A 24,329-nucleotide genomic window follows, 5' to 3' on the forward strand; every position below is an offset into this window, starting at 1 on the left:
GTTCAACTCTGAAAAAATGGCGGCATCAAAGTTTACTTTATAGACAGAAACTGGAGGAGGTTGCCAACTATTTCTTGACACCGTGGGAGTTGAAGTAGACAGCTGCACTTGAGAGTTATGAAACTCGTCCAAGAACTCAGTTGCTCTTTTGTTAAGCCAACCCGGTTCCTTAAAAGCCCCACCATGAACCACTGTATTTCTTTGATTCCATATAAACCAAGCCTGTACGAGAAATAGCTCAAACTCCGGCCGTGAAAGTCTATCCATAAGATCTTCAAACAGCTGCAAGGTGTCACGTTGGTCATTAGGAATTTTTTGAATTCTAGTCAAGCACCCCGCCCACACGTTTTGGGCAGCACCACACTCCCATAGTGCATGCACTCCTGTTTCAGGGCAACTTCTACAGCAGTGACATAAGTTATCAGGGATAATTCTTCTTTTGGCTAGATTCACCCGGGTTGGGAGGATTTCCTGACAAGCTCGCCACCCAAACACCTTGATCTTATTAGGGACTCTAAGATGCCATAATTTCGACCAAACCCGCATACCACTTGGACCAGACGAACACTCTGTCCAGCCATCCTCTCCCAACAACCGTCTTGCCACCTGATACCCAGATTTGCAAGAATACACTCCATCCTTAGTGTGCAACCAGTATAAAGAGTCCGGAACCTGTCTACGGCTCAATGGAATCCTGCAAATTGCCTCAGCATCTTCTCTATGGAAGCTTGACATGATTAGCTCTTTGTTCCACCAATTAAGGTCCGAGTCAATAAGATCTTCTACCATCCAATCCTACTCCACCACGAGACTAGGATATAGCACTTTGTTAGCAGGTTGGTTGGGTATCCATTTATCCAATTTAACTCTAATTGATGAGCCATTACCCACCCTCCAACAGCATCCTTGCTTCAGGATCGGCATTGCTGCCATTATACTTTTCCAAGTATAAGAGCAGTTTTATGTAATAAATTAATGAATCATAAAGTTAAGGGTATCTATTTATTACAATACTAAAGTCTATGACAAGGGACGTCCGCGGTCCGGTTAAATTGGTTTTTTTTTTCTTTTTTTCTTCTTCTTCTTCTTCTAAATTTGTAACTGAATTGATAAGTATCAGTTTCCCCATAACCAGAACCGATACACACCACCAAGAGTCAGTTTTTAGATCTACAGTGGTGCAGTTTTATGAGGTTGGTTCAATCGGTTTGAAAATTTTTTAAAAAAAATTGGGCTTTCAAGTTCAATATTCATACATCAACCTGATCAAAACTTCAAGCAAATAAAAACGTCTATTTATTTAGCAAGCTGTCTAATTACACAGACAAGCTTAAACTCTAATTATTTAGCTAGCAACTTGTTAAATGTCCAATTGTCCATCTATCAAGTATTCATAAAAGAAAAAGTCCAATTATCCATACAATAACAATTCATCATACATAAAAAAATCGGGTTCATACATGGTGAATGAAATAAGTTCCACATATTTTATAAACTTGTTTATGTCATAAACTTGTTCATACATAAACAAATAAAACTTGTTCAAGTATTTATACACACAACAATTCAAATCTGTTCATACTTGATAAATTTCATCATTTCATTCACCAAGTAAAAAAAGTTTTGGAATTGCCTCAACAAGAATTAAACTCCAAAACATCATGTAGCATATAATATCATTAAGTAACAATTCTATTTGTCGTTGTTCACAAATGCCAATATAAAGATATATAAATTAAATTAGCATTTAAAATGTAATAATTTAGCTCAATGAAATCAAAATAAATGGGTAGAGAATCTAAACTCTAAACTCCATACATAATGTAAAAGCTGCTCAAATAGCATATATATCAAAGTAAATAAAAATACATTATTTACACCCACAATAGTCTAAGCTAACTCTTTCTTTAGGTTTCTCAAAAAAAAAAAAAAAAAAAAAAAAAAAACTCTCTTTAACCATATATATCAACCAAAAAATATATATATATATTTACGTTTGCAATATCCTACTCTCCCTACACTTACTCTTTTTTGTCATGATGGACAAATGGTAATCACTAAATATCATCAACAATTTGGAAGTGAAAACCTATAACAAAAATTGTCTTATTTATTTATTTATGGAAACAAAAATCAACTTTTATTTCACTTCAAACACAAGTGATTATTTTGCTATAGTGTTTTCAGTTTTCAGTTTCAGCAACAATAAGCTCAATCCAAACGGACCTTATATATATACACACACACTAATAAAAATTTTTTTTTAGTGGGTTAGAAAATACTATAGTTTATATCAGTTTTAAAATTTTAATAATAATGGCCTAATTAAATAAGCGTGGGCCCATATAGTTTAGCAGTGATCCAAGTCCAAGTACAAAGTTCTTTTGAATTTCAAAACATGTTATTGTTGAGTTGAGCAACATTCAAAAATCCCAGGCCAAGCGATCCCCATATAGTTCTAAATAAGACTTTGTTTTAGATTTTGAAATCAGAGAGAGAGAGAGAGAGAGAGGGTTATTTTGTTCCGAAAAGTGATGTAGCAAAAGGGTGAGGAGTGCTATCTCCGTTTGCTTCTCATAAAAAACAGACAAAATCTTAACCCATTCACAGCACAGCTCTCTCTCTGTCTCTCTAAAATTTGTTTCTATGCTTTGATCAAACTCAATTACTTTCTCTATTAATTCATTCTCTTTTGGACTGGGCATCATTGCTTTTTTTCCCTTTTATCATCTGGAAAAAACAAACACTATAGAGTTTTTTTTTTTTTTTTTTTTTTTTTCATATTATTTTCTGCGTCTGTGACTATTCTTATGTATTCCTTTGTCAAAATTCAAAAGATCACTTTGTTTGTTTGATGGGGCAAAAGGGTTTTTCATTTTTCCACGGTCATGGGTTCTTGCGTAGGTATTTCTTAATTCAGAATTTGGACTTTGATTTTCTATGATATTTTGAGCAACTATTAGATTAATAATTGATAACATAGATTTTTATTTTTAAAAATTGAAACAATTGCATGTTAATAGATTATTATCCCCAAGCTATATTCAAATATTAAAATGAGATTGTATCAAATTAATTTTCTATAAACAAAATTCTCAAGAATAAACCAAACTCAGTAAATAATATTTCTAAGGATCTTATCAAATTCCTAATTTGTCTCTGTAATCGTGATGAATGAATTTCTATCACTAAAATAAAAATAAATTTTTGTCGTTATAGAAGATGACATTTTTTAGTAGTAGACATTTTTTGGTAGTAATAATAAATAGGTATGAATAGAACAAAAGAGGGGCTTATATAACTTTGTATAACCTTTTATATACTACCGCCCCCCTTTTTTTGTTCTATTCATTAATTGAATTTAATTTGTTGATTAAGGCAAAGTTCCATAAAAACTCCCTCCTTCTTCGAAATATCATGAACAATTCCCGTAGGTTAAGCGCCCCTTTCAAGGAAATATAGAATAGCAGGAACATTTAAATAGATTTGATTCTTTAACAGATCATAAAAGCCCACTTTCCGAAGAGTTCTTCCTTCTCTTCAGCACAAAGCCTCTTTAATTCTAATTCCAATTCGTGGGTTTCGGTTTTTTTTAGTATAGGTTTCTTGTGATTGCTATTCAATTCTCCTAAACGTTGAAAAGATTGTTTCCAATTTTGTCAGAAACAACACTGATCTCAATTCTCAAGAAATTCTCAAGAGGATATTCAAGTTAAGGTTATTAGTATCATACATTGAAAAGTCTATTGTATCAGTTATGACTTATATTTCTCTCAAAGTACTCTGTCTTCTTATTCTATTCTTTATATGATCAAATTTTTTGGTGACTTTTTTGACGCAGAGTTTAATGTGGGTGTTGCTTTTTGCCCACGGTCATGAAATCTTGCACAGGTAATTTCCTTTAATTAAGGTTAAGATCCTTAAAATTATTAACATAAGTTGAGTCAGTGACTACTGAAAACAGTTTTGGTTTAAAAATCTCATATATAGTATTTATAAAGAGAGAGTTAGTTTAGCCTATTGTGGGTTTATCGCACATGGTCTACACTAGGGAATTATTGGTTGGTATCATTAAAACTTATCAAGTGAGAACATAATTTCATTTTGGATGCTATTAATGAGATTATTAGTAATTTCATTCAATAAGATTATACTGTAATTTCATACAATAATTAAGGTAATCTCCAAATTTTCTCAATCTAAATGCTTCATTCATGTTTATACACAGTTTCAAGTTTGTGACTTGAAAAATAAAAATAATAATTTGATGGGTATGTTAGACTAAAATTTTGTATTTGTTATGTTGTGGCACTTTTGTTGAGTTATTTGGTTTAGAATGATATACACAGCGATTAACAATTTCTACTTAACCGATGAGCATCTAAAGAACTCACCTTCTAGGAAAGATGGTATTGATGAAGATACTGAAACTACCTTACGAATCTATGGCTGTGATCTCATCCAAGAAAGTGGCATCTTGCTTAAACTGTATCCTGTTTTTTTTATTTCTTTATATGTTGGGTTTATGAAATTGTTTACTTTTCTTGATCTTTGTTCTTATAGACGTGAAGCTGTGGCGACCGGGCAGGTTCTATTCCGTCGTTTCTATTGCAAGACATCGTTTGACTGCTTCAATGTTAAGGTTAAGTTTTGTCTCTTATCATTCTCTCTTTACATTGAGAATAAATGTAGGAAAGTAAAGTGCTCTTTGAAATGTATCCATGATGTTCTAATTGTTAGAATTATAGTTAAATTCACCATTTCCTTATAGTTGAAGTTTTGTGGACAATTAGTGATTTTTCAGGGTATCAATGCAAGTGGTCATGAGTTCAAACCCTACCTTCACTCCAACTTTCTTTAAAATTGTTAAAAATCCCATGTGTTGGGCCTCACTTCTTAAGGGAGAGTTTGAGATTATACATGAGGGGAGTGTTAGAATTATGGTTAGATGATTAAATATACTGTTTATCCCATTACTATCTAACAGAAATATCATGACCTCAAGACTGACTTGAACAGAACAGAAAGACATGTATTGAAAGAGATGGGATTTGTTTGTCATGTTGAACATCCTCATAAATTCATATCTAACTACCTTGCCATTCTTGAAACACCTCCAGAACTGAGGCAGGAAGCTTGGAATCTAGCAAATGATAGGTACTTTTTGCAAATTAACTACTCATGGGCAAAAGTTATGCACTTTCTTTTCTTATTATTTGGTTGTACATCTAACAAGGGAATTTTGCATCTAAAATTTGTATCCTTCAGTTAAGTTTTACTCTTAAAAAAAGTGTCATTTAGTTTACATATCTATATAGATAGTATTCATAACTACCAAAAAAAAAGGTATTCATAGATGTCTTTAGTATCATATAGAATCTACATTGTATATATTATATTTTTGTAGGAAGTGTTCATAATTCGACTAGTTTGTTTAAGTTTACACTAAATACTCTTTGGACAATGTATAGTGCTTTTATTTTTGGTGGGCTAGATAAATCCTTCTTCTCCAATCAGCCCTCTTTAATGCCTTTAGCTCCTTGAATCTATAAGTTGCCTTTTTTTATGTTGCACTGGCCATGCATATAATTTGATGCAGAAGACATCTTGACAGTTATTTGTTTAGTTGGTAGTCACACTGTAGTATGTAAGACAATTGCATTCTTCTATGCTTCAGAATAACAAGTCGAACTCCAAAGCACTCATTTTTTTGTTTTTGTTTTTTTTTGTGTGGTGATTTATGTCTGCTGATTATTGTGGTGTGCTTCTGTTTGTAATGCCTTGTCTCATTTCAATAAAATTATTCATACTTACATAATTATTCGTACTTATATATGTGCTTCTGTTTGTAATGCCTTTAAATATGTGAAACTATGGTAGCTGTGTTTGAGTCAATTATTTTAGCTGGTTTCATGCTCAATTTTCTCTTCAACCTTTTTTTCCCCTTTAAACAGTCAACTGACATTTGAAGATTCATTTTATAGCTGTGTTTAGTACTAGGTATTGTTTTTTCCAGTTGCAACAATATCTATCTCTTTTCAATTTTGAAATTGGGAAAACAAAACTTTTTCTCAGACATTAGAAAGAGAAGTATTTGCCTACTTGAAGAACTGATAAGTTTGATTATTATGTGAATGTAAAAAGAAAGTTTTGCCTAGTAAGAAAAAAGAATAAACTATTGACTGTCAGAATCCATTATTAGTCAGAACGATTAAGCTTTGCTGTGACATGGCATTCAGAGATGTGCAGGAATGTCTAAGCTAAAACTGTCTTCTTTGAGTTCTATACCCATATTTTAACAGGAAAGTTTCTTTAGAATTGATCAAGTGGAGATTCTGTGGAAGACTGCTAGAAATGTTAATTCAATAGCAGCCCCTGGTGGTTGATGCTTAATCACTTTTAAGCTGGCAAGTTGTTTCTCTAAGATAATAACTCACTTTTAAGTTCTATACCCATACCCCACTTTTCTGTTAACTGTCAGACAACATGATTTGGTCTCTCCCTTCTCTCTCTCTCTCTCTTCCATAAAGATAAGTTTAACTTTATCTTCAACCCTTGTAATTTGCAACCTGCCATACGAGATGAAGGGCTGTATAAGCCTGACATGGTAAGATGGGAAACAGAGTTTATATATGTTGATTTGTTGATAATATGATATCAATGAACAAATTGATTTTGGGAAAAGTGGTTGGCTTAGATAAGGGTATTAAAGAAAAATAGAAAGGTGCCAAATTAAGGAAAGGGGAGCAATTAGAAGAATATCATCAACAAATTAACATATATAAACTCTGTTTTATATATATTCACTTTTTTATATAATTATAGTGTATGGCAGTATTGTTTTTATTGGTCAGTAAGATTTCCACCTATGACCTGTCCTGTCCCACCATTTTTACGACCTAAACCAGGCGCCTTAAAAACAGTTATTGTCTTAAATAGTCTTAAAATCTAAGGCATGAGTTGATGATACTGTGCTTGAAAGCTGGTCAGAATATGTGTTGTCTTCATAAAATGATATTGTAATGTAATAATATGATATGGCTGGTAATACCCAAGTTTCCCAATATATCATATTTTGTTTATGTTTCATTGAGGTGTTTTGGATATTCATTTCTTTTTCATCTTCATTCAGGCATAGGGAATGAGGCAGGATGTAATTCCTTACAAAGATACGCTTTCTGCATTGACAAGGATAGCACATAAGGAAGGCATTCGAGGATTGTACATGTAAGTTCTTGCTTAGTTTGATGTGTGTGAGTTTGCAAATAAACTACTTATATTATAAAATAAAAAATAGAAAAATTGTTAGAATGATTGAGACCCATTCTGCTCAAAGAGATTACTAAAACATGCTTTCCACATCATTTAGGGTGCGTTTGAATCGGCTTCAAACGAATTCAGGAAATCAATTTCTGGAAAATAGGGCGTTTGGCTGTCACGGAAAATATTATTTTCCGGAAAATGTTTTCCTGTTGACCGAAGTTTGAAGCCTTGACCACGGAAATGAATTTCTGCCTTCATTTTCACTTCAATTCATTTCCGTGGCTTGCAAAACGCAGAGAGAGAGAGAGAAAAAACAGAGAACACAACACATCGGCGAGAGAGAAAGAACAAAAAAAAAAACAATCGAAGAACACAACGATTCCAAGGAGCGAGATCACGAACCCCGATCCACGAACGAGATCGAAGCCAACGAGCGAGATCGTAGCCAACGAAGTGCGAGAGCTCCGATCGATCCAGCCACCCAGAGCTCCGATCGCGATCTCCGCTTCGATCTTCGCGCGAAGCGTCGATCTTCACGCGATCGCGATGCGCCGATCGGAGAGATCGCGATCGCGCGAACGCATCGATCGCGATGCCGCCGAGCGCGATCGCGCCGATCGCGATCGACGCATCTCGCCGCCGAGCGCGATCGCGCCGATCGCGATCTCTCCGATCGCGAGCTCGCCTTCGTTTGTCCGGATTTGATGATTTTTTTCTGGGTTTTGTTTGTGTTTTGATGAATAAATGATATTATATAATCGTTTGGTAACCAAGAAAATGTGAGAAAATGTGAAAATGTGTTTTCTATGCTATTTTCAAGAACACAACCAAACATCAGAAAATATTTTCCGAAACATTTTTTGAAATGCAACCAAACACATGAAAACATTTTCCTTTCCGGAAAATAGCATTTCCGGAAAATAGAATATTTTCCGGAAATGATTTTACGCGAACCAAACATAGCCTTAATTCAACAAAGAACATCTTCTTGCATTGTTTGGTTTGTTCCTTCATTGGCCGGGATAAGTCATGTTGCCATTCAATTTCCTAGATATGAAAAGATCAAGTCTTATATGGCTAGAAGGGGAGGTACATAAAGTTTAATGAGGGCCCCTAGCCAACCTTAATAAATATGGGACTAAAGCTTGGTTGTTGTTGTCGATGACGTATATGGTGGTGTTGGTTGTTAATGATTGCAATGACTGATGATGGTGGAGGTGATGTAGTTGATGCTTATGTGGTCAGAGGTGATGTAGTTGATGCTTATGTGGTCACTTCCTAGCATAATTTTTCATAGTGGTGGCAGTCTCATCATATTCATGGAGTAGGTGGTGGAGATGTCATTGTGGTTGTTGATGAAACTGGCAGTGTCAAGCATCAACAAAAAAATACCTGTTTTGAGTGAGAAAATTTTTCCTCTTTAGGTTGTGAGAAAGTCCTTTACCATTCATGCTATAATATCCTTCCAAAAATTTAATGCTTTGAAATGCTGTCTAAAGATTTAAAAGGCTAGCTTAGTTAATATTAAACCTAGTAATCACAAATTACAATAGCAAGTAAGCAAACCCAAAAATTCTATTGAATTTCGAAATTATGTAAACATAATAAGCAAGTTCATCCAAGTCCTTTAGAAACAAAATTAGAGTGGCTGAGATGAGCCTTTTGCTATTAATGAAAATTCCAGTATTATTGATGAAAGCCATTTATTACTGATAATAGTCTCAAACTGATTCAGAGAAGAAGATAAAAAACTGACCTTGTTGCAAATAAGTATTGACTATTGGTCTTGAATCCTTTTTATCATTTTTCATATGTCATAGTATGTTCTGCCATTGACATTTTCAGGGAAAGGAGGCTGGACGAGATAAGATTTCAGCAATACAGCCGAACCTTTATTCAATCATGGATCCTACAAGGTATGTGACATTTTTTACTATTATAACATAATGTGATGCACTTCAGTTAATGAATATGATGACACATAGGGTTATGGATATCTTGTGGATTTTTTAATAATGTATGTCAATATCTGTGACATTTGTATTTGGGCAATTTCTTTGTTTATGGACCTTAGTGGTGGAAAAAACAAATAGCAAATGTTATGGTGGGAAAGTGGTTAAAGTGATACCCTAACAAGTTGCTAGCTAATTAACTGTAACTATGCATGTTTATCTTCAAATTAAAACAAGGCCATGCAGGGCATTAGGCCTGCTAGTAGTCTTGTGGACTGCTCAACTATCAGTAATATGCCTGTTGGATTGACAACTGCACCAAATAAACTGTCAGGGTCTTCCTCGCTTGAGATTCAACAAGGAAGGGAATCTTCTCACTGTTACAACAGCAGACAACGGATTCAAGATACTTGCAAATGCCGCTGATCTCAGATCTTTAAGACCCATTGAACCCCCCCATCTTTTGATGCATTGAGATCGCCCATTGAATCGGCTGCAGCCAAGGTTTAAATCATTTCTTTTAGTTTTGCTTGCATGCTTTTAAAAATATTAAATAAAGATCTATTGGGCCTATTCATTATGTAGCTGGCTCTCCTGCCATCAAATGAGGGATGTCAATTGCAAAGTGGAAAGGAGCTCTCCTGTCAGAGTGTCAGGCCTTCTCTAATTATTATATGCAGCTTGATCTTTCTAACTTGGAATGTGAAATTTTTGTTGAAGTTTATATTTTGGCTGGAGCAGCAATTATGCATGTTGGTTAGCTTGCATTCAACATATCATAAAGAGGCACATGCACTATTTAAATCCTCTGATTTCCCTAGTTCTGGGTTTTAACAAAGACATGTCAAGGAAATAAATAAAGCAGTCAACTTCCCATCATGTATTAGTTTCTTGACACAGTTCCCTTTTATGGGCCTGCCTTTTTAAACTTTTACTTTTCGTGTGTGTGGTATGAAACATGCCTAGTGACTGGTTCAAGGATGTGGCACTAGCTGTTTCAATGTTTTCCCCTGCTTATGATATTACCTCTTCTTCTTGGGAAAACCATTTTCTATTATTTTTCTTTCCACACCCTTCCCCCTAAACTTTCTTTGTAAATGAGCCACTGCATTTTGGCAAATACATTCTGGCATAGTGTTGATTTTATTTTTTAACTTTTATATCTTTGATGAATGGAGTTGATCCAAATGGTAGAAGCATGGAAAAGCCAAGAACCAAAAGGATGTAACTGATAGAACCAAACCTTGGCAGTTGTCTGAAATTGTGGATGCTGTCCAGTTCTGATTAGTGACCATGCCTGAAGGCACAGATTCTTCCAGCAAGGTTTGTGAAGTATCTTGTATTTAATACCTAATTTTCAATAAGTACTATAAATTTTACTAAAAGTTCAAAAGAATTAATACACAGGTTGGTTATAATGTGACCTCTCAACTCTCTGCAAGTTTACTATATTTGACTTTTTATTATAAAGTTTATATACTTGATGATGCATTCTGTCCTATGTTTATACTTAGGTTGTTCGACTTCTATATGCAAATTCTGGCATTAGGGTTTCGGCACTTGGGTCAGATGGTGTTCAGAAACTATGGAAATGGGCAGGGAACGAACAAAATCCAAATGGAAAGGTACTTGCTAGCTTAAAGCATGTTCACCTAGTTTTTTTTTTCCTTAATAACTTGTGTATGTCTGCTTGAGATTTTTCTTTCTTGGGGGAGATTGTTCCTCAACACTGGCAACCAAACAGTGGTCTTCTTTATGGCTAATGATGTCTCAGGTGTCATCCTTGAAGAATCAGTACCATGTATAGCACTATCAAAAAATGACTCATATGTGATGTCAGCCTGTGGTGGAAAGGTTTCATTATTTAATATGATGACATTCAAGGTAAGTCATTCCATACGTCTTGCAAACTTCATCAGAATTGGGATTATTAATGGATTGCCATCAATTGCTCTAATTTGTAGGTAAAGACAACATTTATGCCAGCACCCCCTGCTTCTACCTTCCTAGCATTTCATCCTCAAGACAAATAACATACATCATAGCTATTGGAATGGAGGATTCAACTATACACATATAATGTTAGAGTTGATAAGGTAATTACTTACTACATAGGTTAATCACACTACCCCCCCCCCCCCCCTCCCCCCCCAAAAAAAAAAGAAGGTGATTTCTTTTGCTCTCTTAATATAAAGTGGTGTGAATTATATGCTGTTTTAAGGTAAAATCAAAACTGAAGGGACACCAAAAGCAAATAACTGGTTTAGCTTTTTCAACGAATCTTAATATCCTGGTTTCGTCAGGGGCTGATGCTCAAGTAAGTGGCATATGTGGTTCTTTTGCTATTTAATACTATTACAATACAATAATAATTGTCAAAAAATTGTAAAGAAGTAAGATCCTTTTGGTAAGATAAGGATGTTACTTCTTTAAAATCTACTTAAAATTAGTAGGATTTTTTAAGGTGTTGAATGTCCTCAGCATGTTATTAAACAGTCTTTTGTGGGATCTGCGTATGACTGAATTACTATTATATGCGGTATAGCTTCCTCATCTTGTTTTAGACCTTTTGAATTTCAGGTTGCCATTCTTTAGGAGTGTTTTGTATATTGGAACTATCTTCTCTTTTGAATAAAGATTCTTTTACTTATGTTAGGAAAAAAATCATCATAGACTTTTTACATGAATTATGCTCCTATCTTGAGACATGAATTTCAAAAATTGATATTTTATTATAAACCTTAGAGCTTGACTTTCAGTGCTTTTTGGGTCAGTTGGCACCTTCTCCCTTATAAGTGCTTGGTGAAATGCTAAGACTAGATTTTAAATAGGATTGATCCTTACATTATGTTTCTGCAAGGCATGTTGAAAGTAGAGGAGCCCTGCACTGACAAATTGATATGGAATTTCAAGCTTATTTAGGCTAAAAGTAACTTGTTTTCTTCTCTTGTGAATTTCAAGTAACAAAAGGTTAAACAAACACAAAATCATGAGTGTTCTTTGGAAATTCCAAAGCTACAAGCTGATAGATAACGGTTTTAATGGGAAAACTATAAATTCTTGAATTTGAATTGCAATGAGGACAGAGTTATATAGATCACCAGTTTCAATTGCAAGTGTGTTTTCTTGAATTTGTTTATTACACCACTAGTGGTATTGAGCTCTTTTATCGCATTCAATTTGTTTATTAGAACTAATGGTTGTGTTTGTAGTGGACTGATTTAGATATGACATCTAGCTGTTAGATATGCATAGCTGACAATTTGTCTTCCCTTTCTGATTGACAGCCTTGTTCAATGGGATTTGCTACTGGTGGAAAAAACATTCTTATGATGTGTGGTGGGTTTTGCTTTTTGCCATGGTCATGGAATCTTGCATAGGTAATTTTCCTTTGAAACCACTTGTCTTTTATCTATTTCTTATGATGATTGATTGTCTTCCAAGCAGGGGCGGCTTATGGCCTAGGCTACTTAAGCCTTGGCCTAAGGGCCAGTATAAGTGAATGTGTCTTAATAGATATCTCACAACTTATATATGTTTTGTCTTCCTCTGTTTGTTTTTTGTCTTCTCTATATTCTTCTTGTGTTTATTAATATATTGTGTGATACTGCAAGTAATTTTATTTTCATGGGAGTTCGCATAGCCATCTGTCGCTCCTAGTGAACATTGTTTTTTATTTTTATTGACCATACTTGACAAGTGTCCTCTAGTATATATAAAAAGATTATAATATGAAAAACATACATGAGCTAAATGGATGATCTAAAAATTTAGAAAAAAATGTTTTCCACTAAACATAGCTTAATTAGCAAAAACTACTCGAAAATATTGTGTGGGTCAGAATTAGTAAAATTGGGGTACAAGAAGAAAAATAGAGTACATTGGGTAAAATTGGGTACATTGTTTAGTTTTTTTAAACTAATCTTTGTTTTCACTTCCGTGCAATAATGTAGTAGACTCACTTTCTAGTTGGTCAGCTAGCTCTCTAGGTTCCTTAGGATCATCTAGTGCTTTGTAGTATGCATTGGAGAGATAGAATCTGCTCTTAAGGTTCATGGGTTTGATTAAATCATGGTTCCTCTCTCGTTGTGATTAGGCTTTACTAGTTCAGATCCTTCTTGGAGTTCTTCTTGGGAAAACTTGTGGTACCATTATTTTTTAATGTTCATGTTCCTTTGGATTATTAATTTTGTAGGTGCTGAAGTTCTAGGATTGAGTGCAAAATTAAGCCCAATGTTGATTTTGAACCTTTTTATATATTCATCTTGTTGATTCTTACCAAAATTCTTATTTGCAATCGAATATGCAATTCTTATTTAACTATCTGTAATCTATATCCATTATTTTCCTTTTTCTATTTCCACATGATTTTCTATAAAGAATGGTGGTGTGAAGACTCTTATTTAACGGCAAAAATAACCAAATACCACTATTTTTTGAAATTATTAGTGTTTTACCACTGTTTGAGTAATATTTAGTAATGTATTACTTTTTAAAACTCGAGTGTCTGAAACTCAAGTTTAAGAAAATCAAATACCCTAAAAAATGTCACACAGAACTCAATTATGTGGAACTCGAGTACATTGCAATGGGTTACACGAGTTTATGATACTTGAGTATTATGTAAAAAGGTCTGGTTAATGTGTGCTCTTAGTGCATACATTAAACTTTCTATTTTTGGAAATATTTTCTCGAAAATTGAAAAAGCTGTCATTACTTTTTCAATTTTGAAAATTTCTTTTTTCAAAAATAGAAATTAATGTGTGTCTCAAGAGCACACATTAGTAAAATCCGATGTAAAAACAACTCCCACTTCCACAGCACTTACTCAATAAACAATTGTGATTGTACTCACACAGTCAACATTTGTGACTTTGGGTTTCTCTTTTTTCTTTCTTTTGTCAGGGTCACATGGGAAAAGGTAGCGAAAAAGTTTGAATATGTAAAAACAATTCCCACTTCCACAGCACTTACACAATCAACAATTGTGATTGCACTCACATAGTCAACATTTGTGACTTTGGGTTTCTCTTTTTTCTTTCTTTTGTCAGGGTCACGTGGGAAAAGGTAGCGAAAAAGTTTGAATATGTAAAAACAATTCCCACTTCCACAGCACTTACACAATCAACAATTGTGATTGCACTCACACAGTCAACATTTGTGACTTTGGGTTTCTCTTTTTTCTTTCTTTTGTCAGGGTCACGTGGGAAAAGGTAGCGAAAAAGTTTGAATATGTAAAAACAATTCCCACTTCCACAGCACTTACACAATCAACAATTGTGATTGCACTCACACAGTCAACAATTGTGACTTTGGGTTTCTCTTTTTTCTTTCTTTTGTCAGGGTCACGTGGGAAAAGGTAGCGAAAAAGTTTGAAACACAGGCAATACGTTATGGGTCGTGTTATGCCCGTTAATACCCAGCTTTTTTGCAGTCTTTTACCCGGTTTTTAGGTGTTTTTTATCGGATGTGGTTCAGCTTTATTGGAAAAGAGAAAAATTATAAAGAAACCAAAATACCGTCATTCACGTCTCTCACGGTCTCACCAACTCAGGCGTAGTCAAGCACTCAAGCATCTCACACAAGAAAACAACACCAAATATCTTACAGGAAACCACCAACATATAACAAAAAAATAAAATAAAATAAAATCACAATCCTCAGGAAACAACCAGCATTAGTAGATCCAAAAAAAAAAAAAAGAACCATCTCACAGAAAAACAACCAACATCAGTACATCCAAAAAAAAAAAAAAAAAACCCATAAGAACATATGGGAGAACATAAATTTTTTTTGAGGGAGATGAACTGGGTTGATGGAGGGGAAATCAAGGAGGAGACGAACTGAGTTAGAAAAGAAAGCTGTGAAAAGAAAAATAGAAGACAAGGAAGTTCAGCCAAGAGTTTCATATGGGAGAAAATTTTAAAAGATGAGAAGGGAGAAGCAGAAAGGATGGGTAAGTGTAAGGGTGAAACAAAACCGTGTGGTTGAGAAAAAAAGGAGAAGTAAAAATAAATAGGTTAAAGTAAAAGGTGGCTTGATGGGATACGTGTCTATCATGGAAAGAATTTTACAAAATAAAAATTACAAATTGTATTACAATACAATATATTATCACAAATTTTTCACAATAGTTAAGTTGTCAAATCTTTCATATGTGAAAATAAAATAATAAAATATTAGATTAAGATTGACCACAACTAAAAACAAAAAATATTGTGAAAATATTATCACATTTTATTGTCAATAGTTATGTCATCAATAAATTTTTTAAATTCCAAATTTTTGTAGATTAAAATTATGCATAATATATGCACTTTATTTCCTCAAAAAAAATTATGCATACTAAGATATAAGTTTTTGTGGTTTTTGTGTTATTTACACAATATTTTCATAACAATTTCATAATAAAGTCTACGCAATAAGTTGTTATTAGTTTTTATCTGGATCTACTAGTGACATTAATATTTTTTTATCTACCATTAATGAAAAAGAAAAACTAATGAAAAAAATATAGGAAGATCAATTACGAAATTAAAAGACGAAAAAAGAAGACGAAGATTTGTAACCAAACAAATAAGGAAGGATAAGAGAACATAAATTCACAAGGGAACTCAAATTTTAAATTTTCTTTTTCAACTCTTTACCCTTTATTTATTCTACTATAAGAGGCTAGGGGTGTCAACCAAGTCGTCGATCCGCCAAAACCGAACTAATTCAACCTAACCTATTGGTTTGGGTCAGTTTTTAGAGGTTGATGAGTCGGTAAATTTGCCTAACCCAATCCACCTATATTTAATATATATTTTAAAAAAAATTATTATTTATTCTTTTGTTTATCAATTGAGTTAGGATAGAGCTATATTAAAACAAAAATTAAAAAAACAATCAACATCATATTATGTGATATATGAATTATATATTACAAATAAAATGAAAATAATAATACATTCTTGAGACAATTCATTTAAGTCAAAACAATCCATTGGAACAAATTGATGAGCCTCACTTGCATCTACATTGTCATACATTGGAGCTATATTAAAACAAGAGATTAAAATATAAACATCATATTCTATGATAAATGAAATGTAAATTTATAAATAAAATAAAATTATAATACCTTCTTAAAGGGGTTCATTTAAGTCAAAATAATATTTTGGAGTAAAGTAGTGCTCTCACTTGCAATTACATTTCCATCCATTGATGCTATAATACATGTATTAGAAATAAAAATTAACATCATATTAATTTTGGTGCTATATAAAAACAAGAGTTTAAAAATATTTTATGATAAATGAAATGTAAATCACAACTAAAATAAAATTACAATACCTTCATGAAGTGGTTCTTTGAAGTTAAAGCAATCTTTTGCAACTACACCCTCATCCATTAGTGCTACAATATACATGTATCAAAAATAAAAATTAACAACATATTAATTTTAACCTATTTTTTAAAAATAACTATGAATCAACTAAAATACAATAGTGGTACCTTGTTTAATTATTCCTCAATCAAAAATTGACATTTATTCATCTCTTCTTCTCTTTGATATTGGTAAAGGGGAAGAAGTTTAGTTTGCTATTGGTAAAGTGAAAGAAAGTGGATGGTAAAATATTGGTAAAATAAGATTTAGTAAAAAATAAAAAGTGGAATGGATGAAAATGTGTTAAGAGTGCAATAGAAGGAAAAAGTGCCCTCAACTACTGCCAGCCGTGTCCCATATTAAGAGGGCAAATTTGTCCAATTTTTCCCCACAAGTCATGCCATGCTTTTTCTCCAATTTACTCAATTTTTTTATTTATGTGGGACGCACTAAGGAGAACCTTAACAAACAAGCACCGGAACATTCTCCATAAACATATACTGTAGAAGTCTCTTGTGAGTTGTGATAGCCTCTGATACTCCAAACTCCAGAGAGCCTTCTATGTCTCCCTTCACACTCATGATGCTAACTAAAAGGCGATCCATTCTCCTGCTCTTGGCTTTTCTGTTAGTGCAGCCATGCATACTTCACTTGTCCCACTCTTCCAACAACTTTACAGATCAATCAGCTCTCATTGCCTTCAAATCTGAAATCAGTTCTCATCCAAATGATACTATCTTCTCTGCCAGTAACTGGTCCACAACAGCAAACTTCTGTGAGTGGTTTGGGGTCTCTTGCAGCCGACGCAGACAAAGAGTCACAGCCTTGAACCTTTCCTATGTGGATCTACACGGCACCATTTCCCCTCATATTGGCAACCTCTCCTTCCAAGTCTCACTTGATCTTCGAAACAACAGCTTCTCTGGTTCTCTGCCGCATGAGATTGGTAATCTACACCGCTTGAGGGAACTTTGGTTGTCAAACAACCTATTGGAAGGTAGTATTCCTCCGACTCTACATAATTGCCAGAAGCTTGAAGTTTTAAGTCTTTATGGAAACTACTTAAATGGTAGCATACCTAAAGATTTAGGCATGTTACCAAGGGTTCGCACCATAGACCTTAGTTACAACCATCTTATGGGTACAATTCGGTCGTCCCTCTGCAATATGTCATCATTAGAGTTCTTGACTTTGGAATACAATAGCCTCACCAATGCATTTCCTCTTGTCATCTTTAACTTGTCTTCTCTAAAGAGTCTTGCTATTACAAAAAATAACCTCTCAGGAACCCTCCCAGTGGATCTTTGTAGCCATTGTCCTAATCTTCAAGGGCTGTATATTTCCTACAACAAATTCAGCGGTAAGCTCCCCTCACAGTTTAATAACTGCAGAGAGCTTTTAGTATTATCTCTATCATACAATATGTTTGATGGAAGTATTTCAAAAGGTTTTGGGAGTTTAAAAAAGGTTGAACTCCTCTATCTTGGAGGTAACAACTTAATTGGAAACATTCCTCCTATCATAAGCAATTTATCGATGTTACAAGGGTTTTATGCTGAAGAAAACAACATTAAAGGAAGCATGCCAAGTGATTTATGGCGTCTCCAAAATCTGAAAGATTTGGATATTCATTTGAACAATCTCACTGGGACAATACCCCAAAATATTTTCAACATTACCTCTCTACAATTACTCAGCTTGATCGGTAATTCCTTGTCTGGAAATCTTTCATTCGATACTAGGATCCCTTGCCCTAATCTTGAAACCTTGTTTCTTGGTCTCAACAACATTAGCGGTCGTATCCCGTCATATCTTTCAAATTGTTCCAACCTCGTCGAAGTAGATTTAGCTGGAAATTTACTCTCTGGGCCTATACCTAGAAGTCTTGGAAACTTAAAATATCTCAAATTCTTGGGTCTAGGTGATAATCAACTAACAGAGGAGTCTGGGCATCAAGAGCATAGTTTTCTTACATCTTTAACCAGTTGCACATCTTTAGAGTGGCTAGATATTTCCCTCAATCCCTTGAATATTACAATTCCGGAAACCACTGGAAATTTTTCGGCTTCGCTTAAAATCATTAGTGCAAGTCAAAGCCAAATAAAGGGTCAAATTCCAATGGGAATCGGTTCCTTGAAAAATTTGACCTGGCTTGATTTGAGCTATAACAATTTGTCTGGAAATTTACCGTCAACATTAGGGGGATTAAAGGAATTGCAAAGATTGCATCTTAGTGACAATAATATTGGAGGAAACATTCCCGAAGAGCTTTGTCAGCTAATCAAGCTGGGAGAACTATTTCTCTCAAATAACAAAATTTCTGGATCCATCTCGAATTGCATTGGAAACCTCAATCTTTTGCAGAGATTAAACTTGAGTTATAACAAACTGGCATCATCAATCCCATTGAATGTTTGGAATCTTGAAAATTTGTTGTTCTTGGATTTATCATCAAATTCCCTCTACGGATCTTTGTCTCCAAACATGAAAAAACTCAAAGCTATTGAGTACTTGAATTTATCTCATAACCAAATTACTGGAAAAGTTCCAAGTATCATCGGTGCTTTTGAAAGTCTTAGTAATCTTGATTTGTCAAAGAATTCATTTCAAGGAGACATTCCAGATTCTTTTGGGCAATTGAAAGGAATGGATCTGCTGGACCTCTCTAACAATAATCTCTCAGGTGCAATTCCTAAGTCTCTGGAGGCACTTCGGTTTCTCAAGTATTTGAATTTGTCATTCAATAAGTTATCAGGAGAGATACCATCTGGTGGACCTTTTGCAAACTTCAAGGCAAAATCATTTTTAGGTAATGAAGCACTTTGTGGGAATTCAATTTTTGGAGTTCCACCTTGCACGAGTCCCAGTTCTAAAGGAGTAAGGATGAAACAACTTTTGCTCAAATATATTATTCCCAGCATGGCATCAATTATAATCTTTGCAATGCTTGTCATTATGCTAAGAAGACATCCACAATATAACATGCAAATTCCAAGTTCACTTTTCACATTACCTACAGTGGATTGGAGAATGATATCATATCAAGAACTTTGTCGTGGGACAAACAACTTTTGTGAAAGCAACTTGCTTGGAATTGGAGGGTTTGGTACTGTGTACAAAGGGATACTGTCTGATGGGACTACTGTTGCTGTAAAAGTTCTAAACCTGCATTTGGAGGATGCTTTTAAAAGTTTTGATGCTGAATGCAAGGTGTTAAGGGCATTACGACATAGGAATCTAGTTAAAGTCATTAGTGTATGCTCCAATCCCCAGTTTAAAGCTTTGGTGTTGCAGTACATGTCAAATTATAGCCTTGAAAAGTGGATATACTCTCACAACTACTGCTTGAATCTTGTTCAAAGAGTAGGCATTATGGTTGATGTTGCATCGGCATTAGATTATCTCCATAATGGTCAATTAGAATCCGTGGTGCATTGTGATTTGAAGCCAAGCAATATTCTTTTGGATGAGGACATGGTTGCACATGTTGGAGACTTTGGCATTGCAAAGATTTTAGCTGAAAACAAGGACGCAACCCAAACCAGAACCATTGGTACAATTGGCTACATCGCACCAGGTATACATGAAATCACCTCAATTCATTTAATTTCTTGGCTAATTTCGTGAATAACATTAGTAGTGGCTAATTTTAGGAATAAGAATGTTGCATGGTAGTTCAAACCAGCTCGTAATCTAGTTGCATTAGATTAATAATTTGTTTTATCTAGTCAAATACAATTTAATCCAATAGTACTTCAATACTAGTCTCGTAAATGCATCCATGGTATTGATATGGCTTATTGCTCAGTCTATGTAAAAAAGAAAAAAGCCTCACATTTTACCTAATAAATCTCAAAAACCTCCTACATCAACCAATGTAAAATTGTGCAAAATTCTACTTTTGCTACAGTGTAAATATACACAGTTCTATAGCTTTGCAAATGCATATTTTAATAATTCTTTACTTCACCCCATGAGGAAGAGAGAGATATGAATTAAACTAATAATAAAAAAATTAGTAAAGAAATAGTATTTTAATGAAAAGTAGTGTAAAATAGATAATTTAATGTTGGGTGTTTTGAAAAGTGGGTATGTAATATAGAAAAAAAAATAATAGGTTCATATACTAAAGTAGAAAACTTTTGAACAAGCTAATGCAAATGTTCTCCCTGTTTATAGCCATCAACAATATACAAAGGTATTACTCCAAAAAAAAAAAAAAAAAAAAAAAACAATATACAAAGGTAATGATCTCAATAGATTAGTTTTCCTAAATTGACTATAAAAGTTTAGTTATGGTGATCAATCTCCAAGGCTCATTTTGAAGTCTAACTTAAATGAAGACACAAATGAATATGTAGATATGAAGGAGTGTTCATATTCGGCTCGGGAGCTAAACATAATTCCAAAAGTATATAACCAATATTAAGGACACAAATTTCTTCATAAATTGTCAATAAAAGTTTTACACAGACCTGCCACTAATACCAATTTTATTATTTACAAATCACAACCTACTACATTAATGATTGTGAAAAAAGTACACTATATTATGCGTTAAGCCAGACAATCATTCCTAATAACAAAGTTAAACCATAAGGACATAATAGCAAATGGACACATAAAGAATTGGTTAAGGTACAGTTGAACCAAAAATAAATAAATAGAAAAATCTAGCATACACATATATATCAATTGATGGATTATGAATGGATACAGTTAAAATCTTTTTTTTTTTTTTTTTAATCCTTGTATGAATGGGGTGTAGGTGTGTGTACCCACTAAAAGTTTTTGTTTGTATAGTTTTTACTTTGTTTGGACAAACATGTGGATCATTAACTTAAAATTTTTGTTGACATATATGAGTATGACAGAGTATGGTTCTGAAGGGAGAGTATCCACCAAATGTGACATTTATAGCTATGGGATAATATTGTTGGAGATGATCACAAGAAAAAAACCTACCGATGAAATGTTTGTTGGAGAACTAGGTATGAGGCAATGGATTGCTTCACTTCCTGACAGAATGGAAGTTGTGGACGATGGTTTGCTTAGTATAGAAGATGGAAGAGATGTAACTGTCATGCAAACTATCCTTTCATCTATCTTGGAATTAGGCTTGAGGTGTTCTGAAGAATTACCAGATGAAAGACTTGAAATCAAGGACGTGGTGGCCAAGGTTAACAAAATCAAATTGGCACTACTTGGAAACAGAAATAGGGGTGTCTGATATTTACGCTATTGCTCAAGTTTTTTCTCAAGGTGTAATTTTGTTACCCTAGTTTGGTATGTCATCTAATTTTATAAGCTTTACAAGTAGTATGTTACTCAGGACCAAAATCAGTCAAAATTATCTCAAGTTATTAGTATTTGTAGTTAATATGCCAAGCTTTTAAATTATTGAATAAAGATATTCGGTTTGACATTCTAAAATCTTTTTGAATAAGAAAATCTATACTCCTAGCTTCAATAGGAAAAGAATGTCAAACGAAAATTTCATACTCCATGCCCACAATGCATGTGGTTGTATGTGCTTGTAGTAGCTATAAGAAGGGCATTAGTACCAACTGTATGAAGGACCGACAAATTCAATTACACAAATGTTTGCTGGCAATAAGTTGAGCACTTTTTTTTTTTTTTGCTTAATAACCTAAGCACGATTCGAAAGAAGGTTTAGCTTGAACTTGATCTTCTAGAATTTAGCAAAAAGAAGCCCTTTAGTGAAAATATGGGCTAACTCGTGGGGTACATAGCATCATAATGCCACCATAAAAATACCCTTTCCTTAACAAAATAAAAATCAATCTTAAACCCATGTGGAATTGTTTTATGTGTTAACTAGTTAATTGTGTGACACTTAACCCACTAGGCTTTTGAATATTTTACAAAACCTCCATGTGGTATTTTTTGTGAAAATAATATCGAAACTTATAGTTGCTTTCCCTCAAAGTCGGTCTTCTTATTCTATTCTTTACAGAATGAAAGTTTTTGGTGACTTTCTTTACTTTCAGATATGAGGAGGAGATGAAGTCTGCAGCAGATTTCGTGGAACCCGCCAAGCTTTACACAGCCAAACCCCATGGCTCTCTCTTTTGATTTTCCTTTGATGTGTGCACTGTTGAGATTGTTTGTGACTTTGTATTTCTGGAATGGGGTTTTGATTTAGCTTTCAACATGGGTTTGGAAATGAGGTAGTCTTTGTGGTGGCAGTTTGTTGAAGAAAGTTGGGTTTTGGAATAGATTAGTGTAAGAAAGGCGAAGACATGTTGGGTCTTTTGATTGAATTTTTTTTATAATTGCAATCTGTTATTAGTTCTGTCGTTTGTATTTGTCAAAGACTAAATTATTGTTAAATGGTGCATAAAAAATAATTTTTTCTTACCAACTCCTGGTTAATTAACACTTACTTGATAGTGGCTGCTAGCTACTTTTATATTTGTTAGGGGTGTCTCTTTCTTTAGAGAATTTATTAGCTGAATGCAATTACTTTCCCCTGTATTCTGTATGATAGGAGGTTTTGTATTGTTTTTAATTTCTGTATAATAAATATATGAAATTAATAAAAGGCACCTTTAATACTTGACTATTTTGTATTGGCGAGGATGGTTGTTTTCTGATTTAAGAAATGAGCTTGGTTGGTTCTATTAGTACTTTACCATTTAGTATTGATGAGTTTACCACTTAACTGAGTTTATTGTTATCTTCAGGCCAATTAATTTTGGGAAGTTTCTAAGTCAATTATAGTACTTTTGATTGTTGAGTTTTTTTAGTCATTATTCTTTCTTTGTCTCTAAAAAATTCAGGTTTCCTTTATGTTTAAATATCTTCTATTTTCTGTTTGGCAATATATTCTTTTGATATACAATATAGGCTTTACCTTTTGGTGCTTATCTTACATGCATCCCATGTTCTAGGATTGTGCCCTGTATTGCGCCTTTTCTAAGAAAATGTTTTACCTATAAAAATACAAAGTAGCATACAATGTATACTTCTTTTTAGGGGGATGTCTTCATTTTCATTTGTTGGCTAATGTGTGTCCTCTCTCATCGTCTTGTGCTCAGCTTCCTCCCAATGCAGGTACATCAATTATTGATGGCTTGAAGAGATTGTACATTGAAAAGCCCAAGCCACTAGAAGTTGCATATATTTTATTTGGCTAGTTCCATATTAATCTTTTAAACTAGAGGCTGTGGTTTGCAAAATGGAGATATTTAGATCTTTCTAGTTTTTCTGTCAAGTGTACACTCTAGATTTTAAGGCCTCTATAGCAGAGGATTGATTTTTATTTGCATTTTTGCAGACAAATAGTGATTTTGATGCTAAACCCATGATCTTTTGGGTCAATATTCAACTGGAAAGACAACTTTTATAAAGCATTTGCTAAAAATGAACTACCCAGGTTAGTTAAGTTTTTATTGCTGTTTGTCCCTTCTGATTTGTTAATATGACTGGATCACAAAGATAAATGTCCCCTTAACATGTATGAACAGGTGCTCACATTGGACCAGAGCGTACAACAGATAGATTTGTTGTTGTTATGGTATCACAAGTCACCCTCACTTTCCTCTGTTATTTATGAAGGCTAATTAAGTTTAAGTGGACTATAGAAATGTTTTAAACTACTTTGTTTTAGGCAGAAACTACCACAGTACCATGTGCGTATTGTTGTTTTCCACTGTTGTTATTAACATGTATATTTTGTAGGTTACTATTGCATTTGGATGTCATTTCAATATCTCAAGTTG

The 24,329-nt window shown here is 33.8% G+C and overlaps 1 protein-coding gene across 1 annotated transcript; it reads left to right on the forward strand.

Moving 5' to 3' along the window:
* Positions 1 to 8,461: 8,461 nt before the first annotated feature.
* Positions 8,462 to 22,886, forward strand: LOC126728330 (receptor kinase-like protein Xa21). Its single transcript, XM_050434177.1, has 8 exons — positions 8,462 to 8,533; positions 9,109 to 9,179; positions 10,730 to 10,840; positions 10,931 to 11,099; positions 11,437 to 11,532; positions 17,221 to 20,161; positions 21,459 to 21,846; positions 22,596 to 22,886. Exons 1-7 carry the CDS (start codon positions 8,462 to 8,464, stop codon positions 21,812 to 21,814), a joined length of 3,816 nt encoding a protein of 1,271 aa, XP_050290134.1. The 3' UTR covers positions 21,815 to 21,846; positions 22,596 to 22,886.
* Positions 22,887 to 24,329: the final 1,443 nt, after the last annotated feature.

The sequence above is a fragment of the Quercus robur genome, chromosome 5 (assembly GCF_932294415.1).
Source record: "Quercus robur chromosome 5, dhQueRobu3.1, whole genome shotgun sequence".
NCBI classification, from domain to species: domain Eukaryota; kingdom Viridiplantae; phylum Streptophyta; class Magnoliopsida; order Fagales; family Fagaceae; genus Quercus; species Quercus robur.